Source organism: Diceros bicornis, chromosome 37, assembly GCF_020826845.1.
Source record: "Diceros bicornis minor isolate mBicDic1 chromosome 37, mDicBic1.mat.cur, whole genome shotgun sequence".
NCBI lineage: Eukaryota > Metazoa > Chordata > Mammalia > Perissodactyla > Rhinocerotidae > Diceros > Diceros bicornis.
Window position 1 is genome coordinate 12,721,010 of NC_080776.1, and position 20,011 is coordinate 12,741,020.

Genomic DNA, 20,011 nt, shown 5'->3' on the forward strand with positions numbered 1-20,011 from the left:
CTCAGACCTTTATTTCAAATTAATAAACCCTGAACCTTTGTTCCCATCTTATCCTAAAAGTCAGTTTTGAGCTCCCAAGGGAAGATAAGCAGAAGAGAAGGAGTGGTGATGATTCTGCTCTAATTATGCCCACGATAGTGTGGCCATTAGCTTCACCAAGACAGGGCTCTCCAGGGGCCACAAATAGAAAAACAGAAAGCCAACAGGCAGCGGCTGCTGTGTTCTTGAGGCTTGGCAAGCTCTTTTAGGGCTATTGTCTCATCATTTTAAGTTTCATATGGTTTTATAAAACAGAGTTAAGCACCTGGAGTGTGTGTCAGTGTCTCCTGATTCCTGCCTTCCCAGCAGCAAATGCTTGTACTAATGTCTTTTGAAATGAAGAACAGCGAAATGATTGGTTTCCAGAGCATCTTTAAAATACGTGTACCTGAACTAGACAGGGTGGCAAAGAATAAAAATAATTTTACAGAAAAGAGCACAAGGCCAGCTCGAACATTTAGTGATTTAACATCCAGAAACACTGTAATTTTTTTTTCTTATATATTTACACCCATTAGAAGAAAATAGAAGGAACTAGGTAATTATAGTGCTTAGAGAAGATTTCACTATGACATTCCTTCTAAATTGATCAAAAAGATAATAAAAATACTCGTTTCTGTTCTTGGGAGTTGACTTACCTGTTTTCCTCTTCCTGAGTGCCTACTTTTGTGTTGTTTCTTACTTTAGAGTCACATTTTTTATCCTATTTGCATATGTGTATGATATTTATTTTCTGACTCATTAGGACATTTACATCATAATTAATTTATGTAAAAAAAAATAATGGTCCATCTCTTGGCCAGGATTTGAGGTTTGGTTGTTATATTCCTCTCCCCAACCAGAATTTCCTTTCCATCCTTGTTCCTCTTCATGTCATCCCCGTTTGTTAAAGGCACCACTGTGTCCCAGATGGCTCAAACCAAACACGCAGGAGCCTGATTTTTCCCTCACAGCCCGCTCTCCCCTGCTCCTTTGTTTTATAGGTCTTCTGCTTGCACTCTGGCCCCTGCTGTGATCCACTCACTCAGCAGTGGACACAGAACCTGGATTCTGGAGGGAGTCTGCCTGGGTTCATGTTCTAGTCTGGTCACGTAACAGCTGGGTGATGTTGAGCAAGTTCTACTCACTCTCTGTATCTCAGTTCTCTCCTCTGTAAAATAGGGATAATAATAGTCACTGTCTCTTAGAGTTATTGTGAGAGTTTAATAAGCTAATACTTGCAGCGTACTTGGCACAGTCAACACTAGTAAAGGTTAGCTGCCCTCATCAGTATCATCATCATGATTATTACCAGCCATCCAGATCTCTCGAATATTTTCATGCTTTCTGGCTCCCTCACAATAATTTGCTCACAATGATCTTCATTTGCAGAGAGAAAGGTTAAATGAAGCCAGGTGTACTTTGTTGAAGAAGGCAGGAGAGTAGATCATTTTGAAATATTTGTATTCTACATGGTTAAAGTAAAAAAAAAAGTCCTAGTGTTGACAGAGGTTAAACTTTCAGCCACCCGAAAACTTGATCTTTATTAGACTGTCTCATTCTTCAGGGCCCTGAAGGGTTAAGTATTTGTATGCTTTTATTTTAGAGAATGTTCTGTATGTTATCTCCATTTTATTTTTATAGTTTTCTTTTGAGATGAGAGACCCTTAGCATCATCAACACATCTGATTTCATATGTTCCTGAACAAAGTAAATTATTAAGTTCTGGTGGCCTGGGCATGATAGTCTGAGTGATAACACTGATACTTACATGTGTGTGTTTGTGTCAAACCTGTCACAGAATAAAAATACAGCCAGTTAAATGTGAGGGGGGAAAATGACAGAAGGGATCATCTTATCCCTCCCCCTAAGTTTACAAATGAGGAAACTGCTCAGAAACTCCACAGTGGTCCTTCACACAGCCACACTAGTCATTCATTTTCCTGACTCAGGAAAACTGAACATATTTGTGTCTCATATGGGTCGCGAATAAGCATATTTAAGAGGTGGTAGGCAAAGAATATATGTGATTGAATGGTGATCAGAACAACAGTAGCTGTGGGAGTTAAATGATCAGATGGATATGGATTTATTTTAAAAGCAATTTTTTTAAAAAGGAGGCTGCTAGAGGAGAGGGAGGTCAGAAAACTCCCTCAAAGCCCAGAATAAACTGAAGTTGTGTTTAATTATCCCATCCATTACACACAGTTAGCAAATAATTGCTGAGTGCCTACTGCATGCCAGGTACTGTTCTATTTTTATTTTATTTATTTATTTATTTATTTATTTATTTATTTATTTATTTATTTATTTTTTGTGAGGAAGATCAGCCCTGAGCTAACATCCATGCTAATCCTCCTCTTTTTGCTGAGGAAGACCGGCTCTGAGCTAACATCTATTGCCAATCCTCCTCCTTTTTTCCACCCCCCCAAAGACCCAGTAGATAGCTGTTATGTCATAGTTGCCTGTCCTGCTAGTTGCTGTATGTGGGACGCCGCCTCAGCATGGCCGGAGAATTGGTGCGTTGGTGCACACCGGGATCCGAACCCGGGCCACCAGTAGTGGAGCGCGTGCACTTGACCATTAAGCCACGGGGCCAGCCCCCAGGTACTGTACTAGACACCAGGGACACACAAGTTACTCTTCGCATGGATCTTACTTTTTTTTTTTAGTTAATAATTTTATTTATTTATTTTTTTCCCCGAAAGCCCCAGTAGATAGTTCTATGTCATAGCTGCACATCCTTCTAGTTGCTGTATGTGGGACACGGCCTCAGCATGGCTGGAGAAGCGGTGCGTCGGTGCGCGCCAGGGATCCGAACCCGGGCCGCCAGCAGCGGAGCGCGCGCACTTAACCGCTAAGCCATGGGGCCGGCCCAGGATCTTACATTTGTATGGGAGGAAGAGACAATAAATAATAAGTGAACAGGTTTAATAGCTACTGTGAAGGAATACAGCTGATTGGAGGTCAGGGATAGCCTCTCTGAGTAGGTAACGGCTGAGTGGAGGCCTGAGCCACGTTGTGAAGAGCTGGGTAATGAACCTTCTGTGCAGTGGCTCTAAAATGGGGATGAGCCCAGTTGGGTGAGGCCCCCAGGTGCAGAGTTTAAGAAGGCATTCAGACCCTGAGAGTAAGTGCCTCCTTAAATGTTGCTAGACAGGCCCTAGGCGCCTGTCTTGCCTTGTCCTCCTTCCTGCCCTGGCCCAGCCTGTTTGAAAGACAGAAAGGACAAAGCTGTCTTTACAGGAAGTGGGGCAGAGGAAGGGTGTTAGAGGTGAGCACAGAGACACTGGCAACGTTAGGTCCCTTAGGTCTGTCTAGGCCAGGGTGAGGTTTTTAGACTCCATTCCTACTGGAAACGGAAAACACTGCAGAGTATTAAGCAGAGGAGTGAGGTGATATATATTAAAAAGAACACAAAACCACTCCCTACTGTAGGGAGAAGGGCTTGTGGGGGAATAGGGATGGAAGCAGGTTGGCCAGTCAGCATTCGTTAGTTCAGGGGAGAGATGGACTAGGACAACAGGGTGGAGGCGGGAGGAAACGGCTGGGTTTGGGGACTATTAGACATCTGAATTGAATAATCGAGTAAAAAAGGAAGTTGCGTATCCAAATAGGGGTGGTCAGTGCTGGATGGAAATTTGGGAAGCTCTTGGAAGCAAAATCCTGTGAGTTTGGCTTTTGTCAGGGACACGTCACTGCTGTAATACCATGAGGGACTGCAGAGAGTATGGGCGCAGATGTACGTCGTCATGAACTCGGTGGTGGGAAGAAAAGGGAGTTGCTGTTTAATTTCTGTTCTCAGTGAAATGTGAGGCAGTATCATCACCTGCACGTGGAGAGGGAGGGAGCAGGTGGAGGATATCTGAGTAGAGGGAACGTTTCAGGTAGCCGTGATAAAATGAGTATACCGGGAAAGCGAAATAGGGTTGCTGGGTGCTGAGGTCTGTGACCCTGGATTTAATAAGGTTGAGTCTTCTTCCCCAGTGGTCAGCAGCATAGGCAGGGCAGAAAGAAACGAGTGTAATCTCAGACTGGGCTAGCCATAGGGACAAAGGATTAGAAACTTTCCAGCACAAGTCAGATAAAATTTGGGGGTAGCTAGGGTCCTTTAAATGTAGTCTTTGTAGGAAAGATCACTCCTAGGAGATTCAGTGGTTTAAAGAATTAAATGAAATTCAGATTTTGGTTACACTTGAGTTAAACTCATGATTTGATTTCTTTGCCACATGGTGGCACCATCATATGGTTTATATATTTGGATTATATATCTAATGCCTTTTCAGAACACATATATTCTCTGAAACTTACAGAGCTGATCATTTAGGTTCTAGAATCTAGGAGGTAGCTCACGCTTACCTTTGGAATGTAAAATTCTTAATTGTAATCCAGTTCCTGCACGTTTTGGCCAAATTCTCATCTGTCTTCTCACCCCCGCAGAGCTCCTTTTGAAGTCATTGGAGCTCCCCGTGCTGAGCATTTCGTGGGGGTGCAGAGCAAGGTGAGAGTTTGGGACCACTAAAGTTAAATAAGTATTTTAAATACGGTTGCCTTATCCATCAAAATAAGAATTTATTTCTTAAGTTCATTATGGAATAGGACACTAGAGGTCAGTATTTATCCTTTTTCCATTTTTATCTTCATCTAGCCTCTTATTTCTAGAAATCTCCTAAATGTTGAAAATGAATGTGGTTAGATGGTTTTAAGGTATGTGAGACATATGTTAATGACACAGCCATGTTTGGGAACTATCTGTATATTTTTGCAGCAAGAGGAGCTTTTTATCCAATCTATATGTAATTGGGGATTTATGGTCTAAGTTGGAGAAAATTCCTAAAGACAAAAATATGTTAACCGGCTTTAAAAGGGGATTATTACTAATATAGCCTTGATGTTACCTGCACCTGTGGTAAGCACGATAAAATGTTGAAAGCCCGGTGGTGCCAGTAAGCATTTAAGGCTTCAACAGAGGGACCTTGATAAATAATGTAACCAGTCCCCACCTGGTTGCCTAAATAGAGACTTGTTTGCTTTGCTTATGCAGAATTAGATACAGCAATTAAATTGAACAGCCATAAATATCTCTGTTAGCTTGGATCTGGCTAGTTTCTGTTTGTGAATCGTATTGTACCATCTGATGTTGAAATCCAGGAATTCACGAGTAGAGGGAAAGTAAAATTTTGATACCAGCACTTGATATTAGGCTAAATTTTAAACTAACATGTAAATTATTTAAGTAAATAAAAACTGTAAATGAATTATTAGTATATGATCCTTTGGCCAGAAAGTTGACCTTTAAGATCTCATCAAACCCTGAATATTTTTGAAAACAAACCGTGCCTCTCCCACCCCTCACCCCCAAAAAAATTACAGTTAAAAGATTTAGTATAAGATTCGAGTTGTCATAGAAGATATCATAAAACAGTTAATTTTCAAAATAGAGTTTTCATTTGAAACTCACTTTCTAGCTTTTTGTTAGAAAATAATAGTTGAATTACATGCAAACATAACGTTCTGGTTTGTCATAAAATTCGGAACACCTCCTGGCTCCTTCCTCAAAATTCATATTTTGGTTATATTAAAAGTTATTTGTGTGTTTTTTGTTTGTTTTATCAGGTTATTCTTGGACACTATAATTGGCTCTCCTATGAAGATGTCTTTGTTAGAGCTCTTAATTTTGGAAATGGCTTACAGATGCTGGGTCAGAAACCAAAGACCAACATCGCCATCTTCTGTGAAACCAGGGCCGAGTGGATGATTGCTGCCCAGGCCTGCTTTATGTATAATTTTCAGCGTATGTAGGCTTTCTTATTTTCTGGAAGAGTGGACTTAACGTTATTGTGGGAGAGATGATACTAACTTTGTATTATAAATATTTCACTTGCAAAAGGTTAAAATTCTGATATTAATTTTCACCTTGCATCCAATCAGTGGGGAACTCTTTGTTACAAGTGAGAATTATCGGTCTGTTTTGAAACAGAACCAGTTGTGGAACAGACGGTGTAGTCAGTGTAGTAAGGGGACTGGAACCTATTAATAGAGGACTTGCTGGGTCGGGAGCTAGACCTGCACCCCTGGGTCAATGCTCTGCTACCATCTCTCAGGAATTCCCCCTTGAAGTCAGTGTCATTTTGTTAGCCACTTCCATCAGTGCTAACAGTTGACCCCTAAAACACTTCCAGTGCTCAAACCTAGGTGCTAAGATTAAACGATATGGAGAATTTTTATATTGTAATTATTTGAGTGGTTGTCATGATCCCTCATTTGGTGAGGTAGTCCTGGAAGCTTAGTTCAGAGGTCTTGGTGCCAAAATGTGATGTTAAATATAGACGTTGTCTTATCCGTTAGATGAAACAGAAAGGATACTTTTACCAGATTTCTTGCTATAAATGCTTCCCCCGGTGTTTTTTTTTTTAATTTTTATTTATTTATTTTTCCCCCAAAGCCCCAGTAGACAGTTGTGTGTCATAGCTGCACATCCTTCTAGTTGCTGTATGTGGGACGCGGCCTCAGTATGGTGGAGAAGTGGTGCGTCGGTGCGCGCCCGGGATCTGAACCCGGGCCTCCAGCAGTGGAGCGTGCGCACTTAACCGCTAAACCATGGGGCCGACCCCCCCCCCTTTTTTTTTTTTGTGAGGAAGATCAGCCCTGAGCTGACATCCATGCCAATCCTCCTCTTTTTGCTGAGGAAGACCGGCCCTGAGCTAACATCCGTGCCCATCTTCCTCCACTTTATGTGGGACAACGCCACAGCATGGCCTGACAAGCGGTGCATCGGTGCGCGCCCGGGATCCAAACCCGGGCCGCCAGCAGCGGAGCGAGAGCAGTTAACCGCTACGCCACGGGACCGGCCCCCCCGTTTTTTTAAAAACTGGTATACCTTTTTGTTTTCACAGCTTTGGGTTCACAGTGTGTTTCTTTTGAGAAGCTTTAAAATAATTACCATTTCTAAAAGTCACTTTAAGTCTCACTTTTTCGAGTTTGGCAGAATGCAAATGAAAATCCACATTATTATTATATTTAATTTCAACATTTCTAAGAATGTGTTTCTTCAGATTTTTCTGCTTTAGAATAAGCAGTACTACCACTTGGTCATGCTATTTACTTAACATATAACACCTTAAATCTGACAGTGTCGTCTTAGTATATGTTTTTTTCATGTTGTAGTACCAAGTAGTTAACAACTAAGACTTTGACATTTTAGAAGTCAGATGTAATTCCTTTCGATGTGACAGTCCCAGAGTAATGTCTGTAGGTGAAGCAAAATAAAATTAAAAAAATTTTTGTTTTAAAGTATGGGAAATCTTGGGGGAGCTTAGGGAAGGGTGAGTGGGCGTAATGTTGATTAGTATATTAAAATGATTTAGAAAAACACAGCACAGATCATAAACTAGAGATTAACAATTTGGGGTTCACTGTACTGCATTATGATTCACATCCACTTTCAGAGGCTTTATGTACATTTAATACTTCCATGAAGTGTTGGAATATTTAACTTGCCCTTCTTTTCCCTACAGTTGTTACGTTGTATGCTACTCTAGGAGGTCCAGCCATTGTTCATGGGTTAAATGAGACAGAGGTGACCAACATCATTACTAGTAAAGAACTCTTGCAAACAAAGCTGAAGGTGAGAGCTGTAGTTATTTTATGATTGTCCGATGCTTTAGCCTTTTCAGTGTCATGAGCCCTGTTATTGATAGCTTAGTTCTTTTATGATCTTTAAAATCCTTAATATCTTTGTAAGCTTTTAGGAATATCAATATCATACTTTATCCCTTTCCTTTAGAAAAGAAAAATGGCTTTCATAAATATTTATGTGTAAGTAGTGCAGAGAGTTACAGATTGTTAATATGCCCATGTCTAAGGTGAGGGCATTGCAACTTTGTCTTTTTCTTTATTGTGCTTATCTATTTTCTAATCTATTTTCAATAGACTTGTAATTTTGAAGGGTTATTTTTAAACTAGTAATTCATTTATTTCTGAAGCACTGAGTCTGAGTTTTCAGAATTTTTTTTAAAGGGAAAAAGACTTTATGAAACTATAGGGAAAAGGGATTTCTTCAGTCTCTAGACAACTCCCTGTGAAAACAATAACACCTGGTCTGTTGTTTTTGTAAGTTAGTTCCCTCCCTCTCCGCCCATATCTTTAGTAGCCTCTTAAAAACGTGAGGGACTTTTGCCTGCTCTGTAGTTCAGGCAGCCACATGTTTACACGCCCATTTTTTAACGATGTTACCAAAGAACAGGGGTACACCGAATAAATCTAATGCTATAAAAAAGTAATTTAAATTTCAGACCAGTGTTTCTTTTATTTATTTATTTATTTATTTATTTATTTATTTATCCATCCATCCATCCCCCAAAGCCCCAGTAGATAGTTGTATGTCATAGTTGCACATCCTTCTAGTTGCTGTATGTGGGACACGGCCTCAGCATGGCGGGAGAATCGGTGTGTTGGTGCGCGCCCGGGATCCGAACCCAGGCCGCCAGCAGCGGAGCGCACGCACTTAGCCGCTAAGCCACGTGGCCAGCCCCAGACCAGTATTTCTACATCTGAAAAAATGTGGTGTTCGTATCTGTGCCCTCCCTCCCCCTTGCTTTTTTTTAATGTGTTTTTTTTGTGAGGAGGACTAGCCCTGAGCTAACATCCGATGCCAATCTTCCCCTTTTTTTGCTGAGGAAGATTAGCCCTGAGCTAACATCCATGCCAGTCCTCCTCTTTTGCTGAGGAAGACTGGCCCTGGGCTAACATCCGTGCCCATCTTCCTCTACTTTATATGGGACGCCGTCACAGCATGGCTTAACAAGCGGTGCATCGGTGCGCGCCCGGGATACAAACCGGGGGAACCCCGGGCCACAGCAGCCGAGCGCATGCACTTAACGGCTTGTGCCACTGGGCGGCCCCCCTTGCTTTTTTTTTTGAGGCAAGAAATTACTTTGAATGTGGTAAACCGCTTTTCTTGTGTCCTTGACTATTTGCTAAGCTGGTTAATGAAGAATGGTGAAGAACATGATGAATGCCTGTGTTTTCCAGGATATCGTTTCTCTGGTCCCGCGTCTGCGGCACATCATCACTGTCGATGGTAAACCTCCATCCTGGTCGGAGTTCCCCAAGGGTGTCATCGTGCACACCATGGCTGCAGTGCAGGCTCTGGGAGCGAAGGCAAGCCTGGGTATGTCCTTGCGTACGTCCTGCAGTGATGCTGTGCTCTAGAATCGTCTCAGTATTTGACCCTAAAGTTAGATCAAGCGACAGATGAGTTCCCTAGACCATCACTTCTGGAAGTAAGGTCGCTCCAGGTGTACTTTCATCTACCCTTTAAAGGAAGGTTTGAAGAAAAATACAAACATTAATTTATTAATGTTCTAAAAGTAGTATTTACTTGAAATTAATTAAAATACGTTTTACATTATACAGTTTTACCTTTTCCTTTTTTGATAGTTTTGGATGGTTTGAGGTTAGTTTTATGTGAATTATCTGTAACTATTAACAGGTAGCTTGAGTGGTAACCCTAAGTCCCTCCTGTTACTGCCTGCTCCAAGTCTGCCTTTTCCAGAGGGGACATCTTTTTATCCTCCAACCAGCACACCTATGGTTGGTGCCTGGAAGTTCCTCCTCTCAAATGAGTGTCAGGAAATGTTAGAGAGTGTACTGGTGTTTAGGGCTATCACAAAAGCTGCTAGGATGCTGGGACTATATTTCTTTTATAGTTGGAAACAGTGATTAATTAGATGTAAGCATTCACTCAGCTCAGGAATGGGGTTATGTTGACTTTAATTTGGGGCATATTGAATTTTAGGTGCTGGTGGGACATTCACATGTAGACATCTAGTGGGGAGTGACAATGCAAGTCTAGTACTCTGGAGTTCAGTTTGGAGGTAAGAGATGTAGGAGCAGTTAGGTTTTAATTATAGCTGTCAGAGTAGGTGAGGTCACCCGCAGAGAATGGTGCCTTCAGAGGCCACCAGGGGTTGGTCAGAGAGGAAGGAAGAAAACATGTAGTGGGTGGTTCATGGAAGCCAAGTGGAAGGAGCGCCTCAGTGAGGCAGCAGTCCTCACTGGAGGAGTCAGATGACACAGGGGTTGCAAAGGACCGTCAGATTCAGCAGACGTCACGTTAGAGCAGTTTCCAAGAAGTGGTGGTGGGGAATGGTGCCGTGGGGTGAAGGAGTGAATGGCAGATTAGGAAGTAAGGACTTGAATGATTACAATTGTCAAGAAATATATCTGGGCAGCTAGGAGAGAAAGGGTTCACCAGGGAACTTGTTGACAGTTTCCCCCCCTTATTTAAGAAGTCCACATTGAGGATAGTTCCAAGATTCATTCAGGCAGATCAGCAGTGCCCCCCATGACCCTTCCCTGTCTTGCTCCTGTGTCACCTCCATAGGGTGTTGGCTGCTGTCCTTAGGCTGGTGCAGATGGAGGACGTGGTCTTTTAATGCAGGATTCCGAGTGTAGCCAAGTGCACTTCCCACTGTGAGGCAGAGAACACTTTTTAGCAAATGTCTAGGTACCCTGGTCCAACCACCCTTACTTGTTAGTTGAATTGCTGGAGTTACCTTTTGTCTCCCTACCTCCTTTCTTCCCTGTCTTAACTTAGGTAGCCACACAGCAGCCAGATGGTAAGCTCCTGTTCAAAACGACATTGCTTCCACTTCAGAGCGAAATCCAGAGTCCTTAGCATGGCCTCCAAGGCTCTAGCGGACGTGGTCCTGGCTGCCACCTCACCTTCATTTCCTGCCACTTTTCCTCTCGATCACTCCATCCCCACCACACCTTCCTGGTCTCTCCATATGCCAAGCACATGCCTACCTCAGGGCCTTTGCGCTTGCTTATTTTCTTCTACATGAAACACTCTTATCCCAATTCTAGGATTTTCCTGTCTCCTTTCCTCACTTTATTCAGGTCTTCACTAAAACACGAACTCTACAGAAAGGCCTTTTGTGACTTTTCCATCTAAAATAACTTCTGCTATCATCTTCTCACCTTGTCTTGCTTTATTTTTCTTCGTAGCTCTTATTACATTATAGATTTATATGTTTGTCCCAATAGAATATATGTCCCTTATGTGCAGGGACTTGATCTGTTTTGTTGACCTCTGTATGAATATAATTAATAGTTTTTGAATGAGTTAACAAATAAATGGTTATGGAAAAAATTGATATGGCTAAATTTCTCTGAAGTGTGTGTTTTTTTTTTGTCCAATGCAGAAAATGAACCTCGTAGCAAACCAGTGCCCTTAGATATTGCAGTAATCATGTACACAAGTGGATCCACAGGAATTCCAAAGGGGGTCATGATCTCCCATAGTAACGTTATTGCTGGTATAACTGGGATGGCAGAAAGGATTCCAGAGCTGGGGTATGTCATGGTCAATAAATGTGGGGTCGTCCGGTGTTTATATATGTTGTTATATTGACATTGGTGTCGTTTGGTAGGACCTGGTGAAATGAGTCCTTCGGAGTCTCTTTACAGTAGGTATTTCCTTCCAAAAAAGCATGTTAAAATTAATTACAAGATAGTTATAGCTGTCAGGTTTAAAATGTAGTTTATAGATATCATTGTTAATATTATAAATTTTAAGTGACTTAAATGTATTAGTTTAAATTATTTTAATCAGTTGGTGGTGTTGCCTCTGTAGTCATTTTTATACCTAAATGTTATAATTCGTATTGGATATATATATAACTTAATATATCCAATACATATTTATTGAGCTTCTGTATTCAGCCTCTGATTTTTCTTTTTAAGACAAATGCCAGTAGTAGCAGGGGAAGGTGGTGTACTGGAGTGGGAAAGAGAATCACAGAGGAGAGCAGATGGGAGTGTGAGGGGTTGTAGGGGAAACGTTCCCGGGGCTGGAATCAGTATTCTGATTACTGATCTGAGCAGCGGTTGGATTTTTTTTTTTCTGAAGGAAGCTATTTTATTCTTAAATAAATCACTGTTGTGAACTAATGGGCTGTGCAGCTTCTCAGACTTGAGAATCCCACTGGGCACTGCCACGTTCGTTCCCTGTTGATTTTTGTGCAGCGCTTGCTGTGTTATCAAAGCAGCCGCCGAAGGCCCGGCAGGGAACGATGTGCCGGCATTGGACAGGGTGTGGTGCCACCTGCTGTGGGAGCTGGGAACCGCTCCCTTGGTGTCTGTCGTCTGTCGCGTTTCGCTGTACTTGTCCCAGCTTTAACTATCTGGTGGTGTCCTGTGGGCTGGCTGTGGTGTCCCAGGCGTCTCACCGTGCAGCTGGGAAGCGGGGGTTTTAATGGCTCACAGGCACCCTGAACTGGTCACCGCGGCCTGGCGGGTAGTGGGTTCCCGCGAGAAGGGGCTCGCAGTGGTTTGATATTTTTGATGCCCTTATGCACCGAAATTACACAGACACACAGACACAGACTCTCACACTCACACTCGGACACCTGACTCCCCACCTGCAGGGAGCCCAGATTGATGTCCTGGGGCCCTTGCACGTGCCTCTTCAAGCTCGCTCCCCGTGCAGCCACTCTCAGCGGGGCCGGCCCCTGATGGGAGCTTCTCTGTCTCCCTTTTCTCTCAGAGAAGAAGATGTTTACATTGGGTATTTGCCTCTGGCCCACGTCTTAGAACTAAGCGCTGAGCTTGTCTGTCTTTCTCATGGGTGTCGCATTGGCTACTCTTCACCACAGACCTTAGCAGATCAGGTAAGTTAAATGTCCGTGACTTGAGATACTAAAAAATCATCATTATTTTTAACACATTTTTTTTTTCCTTCAATATGACAGTATATTCTAAGGATGACAGTTATTCATTTTTAAATAAGCACTTGCCTTTTAAGTGTTAGAATGTAAGTGAATTAAAATGATGAATTTATAATATGCTTTTTGATCTAAGAATTCTATTGAATTTTTAAAACAAAGATCACTTTATATAGATCACTTTTTCTCTCTATAGTCTTCAAAAATAAAAAAAGGAAGCAAAGGGGATACCTCCATGTTGAAACCAACACTGATGGCAGCTGTTCCGGTAAGAATAGACCGTTAATTAATGTCAGGTACTAAAAAATATCATCTGCTCCGGACATAAATGCTAGTGGGAAGATACCATTGACGAGGTAGTTTGTGTAGGATTTATTCCGTATTAATTTTTGTATTGCCTTAAGCGCTATAGGATTTATTCAGTCTCGTTTTAGTTTTTTTTTTCCTTATCTACTTAACATTCAAATTAGTTTCAGCTTCTATATGATATTATCAGCTCCTTTTCCTAAAAAGCTTCTTGTTCAAATCATTTTCATGACATCTATTTGCTATTAGTAGAAACCTGAAGCCCAGCAGGATATAGGAGGGAAGGTTTGAGATCACCTCCTTCTAAGCAAATCGTGTAGTTACCTCCTGAGTCCTCAGGGAAAGCCTGGCCTAGACACCAAAAACAGTGACATTGAGAGGTTGGTGCGACTTTGAATTTTCTGAGAAGCACTTGCATCCTAATATAATACCAGGCATAGGGAGGGCCTGGGAATCAGATCAAAAGAAGTGGGGCAGCAGTGATGTTCTGTCTTCTTACTGTAAGTTTTATGTGGCTCTCTGATTTTGTTTGAAAGTGTTGGCAATTGTTATCAGATGCCCGAGTGCTCACATCCAAGTGTAGTTACATAGTCATTCCAAAGTCAAATATAAATGCTCAGTAGTTTTGGGGCTTCTGCAGGTGTAGAGTTTCCTTAGTAGTATCCTACTTTAAATTCTTAGTTTACTTAAAAATTAAGTATAATTTAAAATTTTAGAGGAAAAACGATTTCAAGTCATTGAAATATCTTCATAGCAATCGCTTCATAGCAATAGACCTAGCAAGCAAAATGCAGTTTAGACAAGGAAAATTTCCCCCGTGCAGCATTAAAAGACAACCAACCAACCTAAAAACCAAAGAACCCCCATGGTCCTTTTATAAGCAAAAAATGTGATACTCTATATCTTTATAAGATAAAGTTATAAGAATTTTAAAAACCATTTCATATAGTTGTTCATTTATTTAGTGAGTTTAGTTTTTAGTTCAGAATAAATAAACAAGCAAAGCAATATAAAGAATCAAATATGGTATATGACTGCCCTAAGGCTTCTGTTTCCTTTTTTTTTACTACTCATGCGAGCATCTAGATCTATTTCTGCTATTAAAAATGATTTTTACAGAAACCTCATTTTTAAACTAATTGTGGCTCTATTTTAAAAGTTTGTTCCTGATAGAATATTGGTTTTAAAATGCTTCAGTATTGATAGAAATGTTAATCTGATGTTAAGATTTTAATGTATAAGGCAGCTGATAGCATTATTGACTATATTAATGCATTTTTATACATCTAGGAAATCATGGATCGGATCTACAAAAATGTCATGAATAAAGTGAATGAAATGAGTAGTTTTCAGCGCAATCTGTTTATTCTGGCTTATAATTACAAAATGGAGCAGATTTCAAAAGGGCGTAGTACCCCACTGTGTGACAGGTGAGTGTAAAGGTTCCCCCCCTTGATAATTCAACCTTTTTATTCACATTAATAGCTCAGTTAATTGAGATAGTTATAGGAAATAAATTTATTTTAAAAAGTCAAAGGGACTCTTTAAAAATCCATCTTGTATAAGAATATGAGCAATTAAAAAAATTGCAATGTTATTTGAAAAAATTTTTCACCTAAAATTTTACTGCATTTAATAGTGTTCTTATATTTTTTATGGACACTTATGTGATTTTAATTATTTTGAGAAATAGTTTCTCTTTGCTTTTAAATGCAGTTCAATATGAATATAAAATTGCAACCAAATATGATTAAATGTTTTGTGCTTAAAATGTTACATGACCAGTTTTACCACAGATCTATTTTTTGTTTTTGTAGTGCTAATAGAGTAAGTAGATTTAATTATAAAATAGTTTAGAAATTAGAAAATGAAAGTATGATATACAAATTATTTTTTATGGGAATATTAATATAGTTTTCAGATGCTTCACATTATTTAAAACTTTATAAGTTTATTTCTCTGCCTTTCTTTTAGTTATTTCTCCAGAGAGATATATAACCTATTTTGTAAAGCCTGTTAATATTATTTTTTAAAAGTGATTGCTACTTGGCCTTCATCTTTTTCAAAGTTATTAAAAAAAACCCAACCCCTTTCCCCTTTTTGATCAAGGTAGTAAGCAATCTTTTTTATTAGTGTATTTTCAGAAACATTTCAATTAGATGTTTGAATTATTTTCTTTTTTTTAATTTACTGGATATTGTTAAACAATAAACACTTCAGAACTTGAATTAATGAAATTTTAAAAAGAATGGGATTGCTGTATGCAAATATGTACACGTTTCTAATGAAGTAAGCTAAAGCAAAAAATTAATGTTTTTAATACTAAATTTTATAAAGCTACAATAGGATTATTCAGTATTAATATGTATTATATAATGATATAAAACTAATTGCTCTGGCCTTAAGCAAGGGTTTTCCATTACTGTACAAAATTAAACCCAAGTATTTTTTTTTTCTTTTGGTGAGGAGCATTGACTGTGAGCTAACATCCGTTGCCAATCTTCCTCTTTTTGTTCGAGGAAGATTGGCCCTGAGCTCACATCTGTGCCATTCTTACTTATTTTTTATGTGGGTTGCTGCCACAGCACGGCTTGCTGAGCAGTGTGTAGTGTGCGCCCGGGAACTGAACCTGTGAACCCCTGGCTGCTGATGTGGGGCACGTGAACTTCACCACACCACCCGGCTGGCCCCTAAACCTGACAGTTTTGAATTCAAATATTACTTGAAAGGTTCTTAAGAGAAAATTGTATATTCTTTACTTGGTTGAATTTCTAAAAATTAAGTAGTGGGTCAAGAGAATCTCTTAAATTGACTTTGTGGCTTTGGATAAGTCACTTAATCTCAAAATCTCATATATCAAAATTGGGAGATTAGTCTAAATGATTTGGAATATCTCGTTCAGCCTTAAAATCCTGTGATTCTCTGATTAATTTCTTTTTAGATTTATTTTCCGGAAAGTTCGAAGCTTGCTAGGTGGAAATATTCGGCTTCTATTGTGTGGAGGTGCCCCACTTTCTGCAACCACACAGCGATTCATGAATATCTGTTTCTGCTGTTCCGTTGGTCAGGGGTATGGACTCACTGAATCTTCTGGGGCTGGGACGATTACAGAAGGTGAGTGTTGTCCACAAAGTGGTGTGTCCAGCAGAGGCTGGGGTGTAACTCCAGGCATTTTCTGTTGTGGGTTGTTTTCTGCAAATATATAGGAGAAGAGAGGTTAAGGTATTTGTGTAGCAGAATAATGATCAATTCCAGGTACTGTGATTATTGATAACAGTGTATTATGTACATCTAATAGTCAATAATTCATCTAGAGGACTTTTTCATGTTAAAGTATGATATGTAATGTTAAAAACTACTTAGCATTCTGGAAAAGAAGTTTTAGTAACAAGCATTGGCTGTATTGTATACGTTTATTTTCTTACATCAGTTATTAACTTTCTTTTTTTGTAGAAAAATTAACATGTTTTGTCGAGTTGTTTAGGTATGTGTATTCAGGCCCAAATTCAGAAATGTTTAAAGGTGGGGGATCTTTGTAAGTGTAGAGAGAAACTAGATTCAGGTCTAGAGATTATAATTTCCAGAAGTTATCACGGTGACGTGGTGGAGGAGACGATCCATGACCCAAGTGGTTTCCAGATGGATCCCATAGTGCCTCGTGTGTCCCTGCTATGGAGGGAAGTTCCTCTGCTCCCCAGGACTAGGAAAACCTCTGCTTCTCCCTTGTATTTTCTAGATGTTGATAGATACTAAATTTACCTCTGATCATGAAACTCTGTTTACCTTGAGTGCTTGTGTGTACCATTCTTATGCTAGATTTCTCTTGCATTACTTCTGTATTTTCCTGTTTTCAGTAATGTTCTCTATATTTTATATATTTTTGGAAGCTACTTCTAAGTCTTGCTTTTTAGGAAATAAGCAATCTTAAATTCATGCATATGTAGTTCCTTTTTTCTGAGGATCTTTAGTGTCTTCTGTTTTTAAGATTCAAGTTGAGTGTGTGATTAATCAGTTACAGTTTATGTTGTAAATATAACGGTCTGTAAAGTGTTAAATGTCAGCCTTTTGTTTCTGATATTTGAGTGATCTTTGAAGAGGAAACATAATGTAGTAATTCATGGTAGTGGTGGGGGCTTTTCCTGGATCCTTGGAAGTTAACAATCTTAATCTCCAGCCCCGTCTCTGAACCCTTACTGTCTGAATTTGAATAGATTTTGATCATAAGCTGATGTGAGGGAGGCTGCAGAGGTCTCACTTTGAAATAGTGGTGCGTAGGAGAAGATTGGGGAGGTCATCTGCACTGCAAAGCTGTTAAGCCTAGTAAGAAAGTGGAACAGCTATAAAGCGCTGTGCTCTATCATCCTGTAAGAGAGGGGCTGCAGATTCATGAACCAGACAGTTACTCAAGTGAGTGAAGTGGGCCCTGAGGTAAGAAAATGCGATAGGTAAGGATTCTGGGGGGACTGAGCAGGCACGCCCCATCTCATGGGGACAATAGTTGTTGCTCTGCTGGAAATTGGGTCCCTTGTTGCTGGAGATTCCACACTTACATGTGAAATGTCCTGATTTTTGAATCTAGGTAGCCAATTCAGAGTAAAAAAAAAAAAAAAGAGAAAAACTCAGTGTGGGCCCCACAGCCTGTGGTTCACCAGTTTGCGACTTCTACTTTTAAGGATTCTCTGGGGCTATCTAAGCTTTGGGATAAATCATCATTTTGGTAATTTAGGAAAATGAAGCAATTTATTAACTACTGTAATCAAATCCTTTTTTTCATTTGCATCTTAGTGTGGGACTACAATACTGGCAGAGTGGGAGCACCATTAGTTTGCTGTGAAATCAAGTTAAAGAACTGGGAGGAAGGTAATAACCTATTTTAACCAAGAGCATTAATTCGTATAATATTAAACTTTAAAATTAGAATTGTGTTTCATTTCCTTCCTTACTTTAGAATACACAGTCACCCACAAGTGCTCATTTTTGTTCTTTATAGTAGAAACATTTTATATAGAGCTATATGAATACTTTTATTTTGTTTTAAAGATGACTCTGAAGAATTATAATTTTTATTTTGCTTATTTTATTACATAAATGCAAGTAAGAATTATGGCAAAAACTTGAAAAATGTGCTAAATGATTAATGTCAGTAAATTAGAAATGATCATAACTTTATTTTTTAGAAGCAAAATCACAAAATTTATTCTGTGAAACTGAAGATTTTTTCATGTTTTTTCTTTATTTCCCCCAAGGGCTTCAACTCAGAATTATCAGAAGGAAGTTTTCACTATAATTCGATAAAAATCTATTGCTTATGCCATTTAAATACTATCCACTTTTTTTAAAACTTTCCTTTGACCCTGTTAACATGTTCACATTATATGTGATTTGCTGGCTGCACTTTTCTTTTATACAAAGTAAAAATAAAGACTCCAAGGCTCAGACATCACTTTTCAGCTGTCTTTTAGCAGAATTAGTGAAAATGTTCAATAAATTTAAACTTGGAGTCATTCTGAAATTATCTGTCAGGAAAAATCTTCTAAATATATAGTTATTTGATTTTATACAGAGATTTATTGTTCTCTTACTAAATGCATGGTTTAATACTTGTATCAGTTTATTAGTATGTTGTTTAAGCATCTCTACAGAATCTTTAAAGGAATTTACCTGTAGTATTTGTAATTATTTTATTCAATAGATGGAAGCTGTTGGGTTTTTGAGTATAATTTTTTTCTCGGAGTGGTAGTTTAAAAGCATAAGTGCTTGTGGTTAAGCAACTGAAATTTTGCACCTAGTTTTCTGCTGATGAGTTTTCTTCATGCCTTATTTCCTTTGGGAAGCTAATTGGATTTAAAATCAGATGTGTCTATTTAGAAACTAATAGTTTCAAATTTTCACATGGTGTGTACAGGGATAGCAACATTGAATTAACTCTAAATGACTCTGTGTTTATTAGGTGGATACTTCAATACTGATAAACCACACCCCAGGGGTGAAATTCTTATTGGTGGCCAAAATGTGACCATGGGGTACTACAAAAATGAAGCAAAAACAAAAGCTGATTTCTTTGAAGATGAAAATGGACAGAGGTGGCTCTGTACTGGAGACATTGGAGAGTTTGACCCTGATGGTTGCTTAAAGATTATTGGTGAGCCACTTAATATTTTTTTTGAAAGTGATGTTTCTGAAATGGTTTTATAAAAGAGATACTATATATTTAGAGAAGCTCTTTAATAATGTTAGAATATATCTTTATGTAGTGTTGGTATGGTCTGTTGCATCATCCTGGAATTTAAGAATTTATAATGGGGACTGTGTGGAATTTATAAGGCTTGACAACATTATGAGGTCTCAAAAACTGTCCAACAGCAGTGGTATTTTTAATTACTATTTAATTATTACTAACCCTTAAAAGTCAAATTCGTATAGGGAACATTCCTTTTATGAATCTTCGGCATCTAGAGGTTATTGCACAGGGCTCTCTCCCGTCGGACCGTGTCCTTGCCTGTGAGGACTAAGGAAGGCCTGGCAGCTGGAGTGCTGTGACCCACAGGGCGAGAAACACGCCCCCTGCTTCTCCTCTTAGGTTCTTGTTCTCAGGTAATGCCATTTCTGTCCCAGTCGTGCTAACTGGAGACCCAGGAGGAGAGGAGAGACTCTTCTCTTCAGTCAGCTCCTCGTATCTAACCCATATCCCGCTGATGGACCTTATGAAATATGCCTCAAGGTCACTCTCTCCTCTCTTTCTCTGTCCCTCTCACTGTGATCGTAGGTCAGGCCTGCCCTTTCTGTTACCCTATTACAAAGAATTCCTCTCTGTTACCATGCTTGCCCCCTCAGCGCGCCCGCTCCCTGCGTCCATGTGATGACTGAACACCCTTCTCACTGGGCCGCTTTCCTGCTGGAAACCTCTCAGTGGCCCCTGGAGGCTCAGTTGAGGCGGCCTCTGTTACGTGGCCCGG

General features: G+C 39.7%; 1 protein-coding gene across 2 annotated transcripts in view; it reads left to right on the top strand.

The window, feature by feature from the left end:
• The window catches only part of ACSL3 (acyl-CoA synthetase long chain family member 3), a 68,993-nt gene that overhangs the window by 41,929 nt on the left and 7,053 nt on the right, over positions 1-20,011 (top strand). For both annotated transcript variants that reach the window (XM_058533094.1, XM_058533095.1), the window contains exons 3-12: positions 5,635-5,812; positions 7,536-7,645; positions 9,052-9,190; positions 11,229-11,379; positions 12,572-12,695; positions 12,946-13,017; positions 14,346-14,485; positions 15,997-16,169; positions 17,841-17,915; positions 19,006-19,197. In XM_058533094.1, coding sequence (XP_058389077.1) covers positions 5,635-5,812; positions 7,536-7,645; positions 9,052-9,190; positions 11,229-11,379; positions 12,572-12,695; positions 12,946-13,017; positions 14,346-14,485; positions 15,997-16,169; positions 17,841-17,915; positions 19,006-19,197 — 1,354 coding nt within the window. The remainder of the gene's footprint in view (positions 1-5,634; positions 5,813-7,535; positions 7,646-9,051; positions 9,191-11,228; positions 11,380-12,571; positions 12,696-12,945; positions 13,018-14,345; positions 14,486-15,996; positions 16,170-17,840; positions 17,916-19,005; positions 19,198-20,011) is intronic.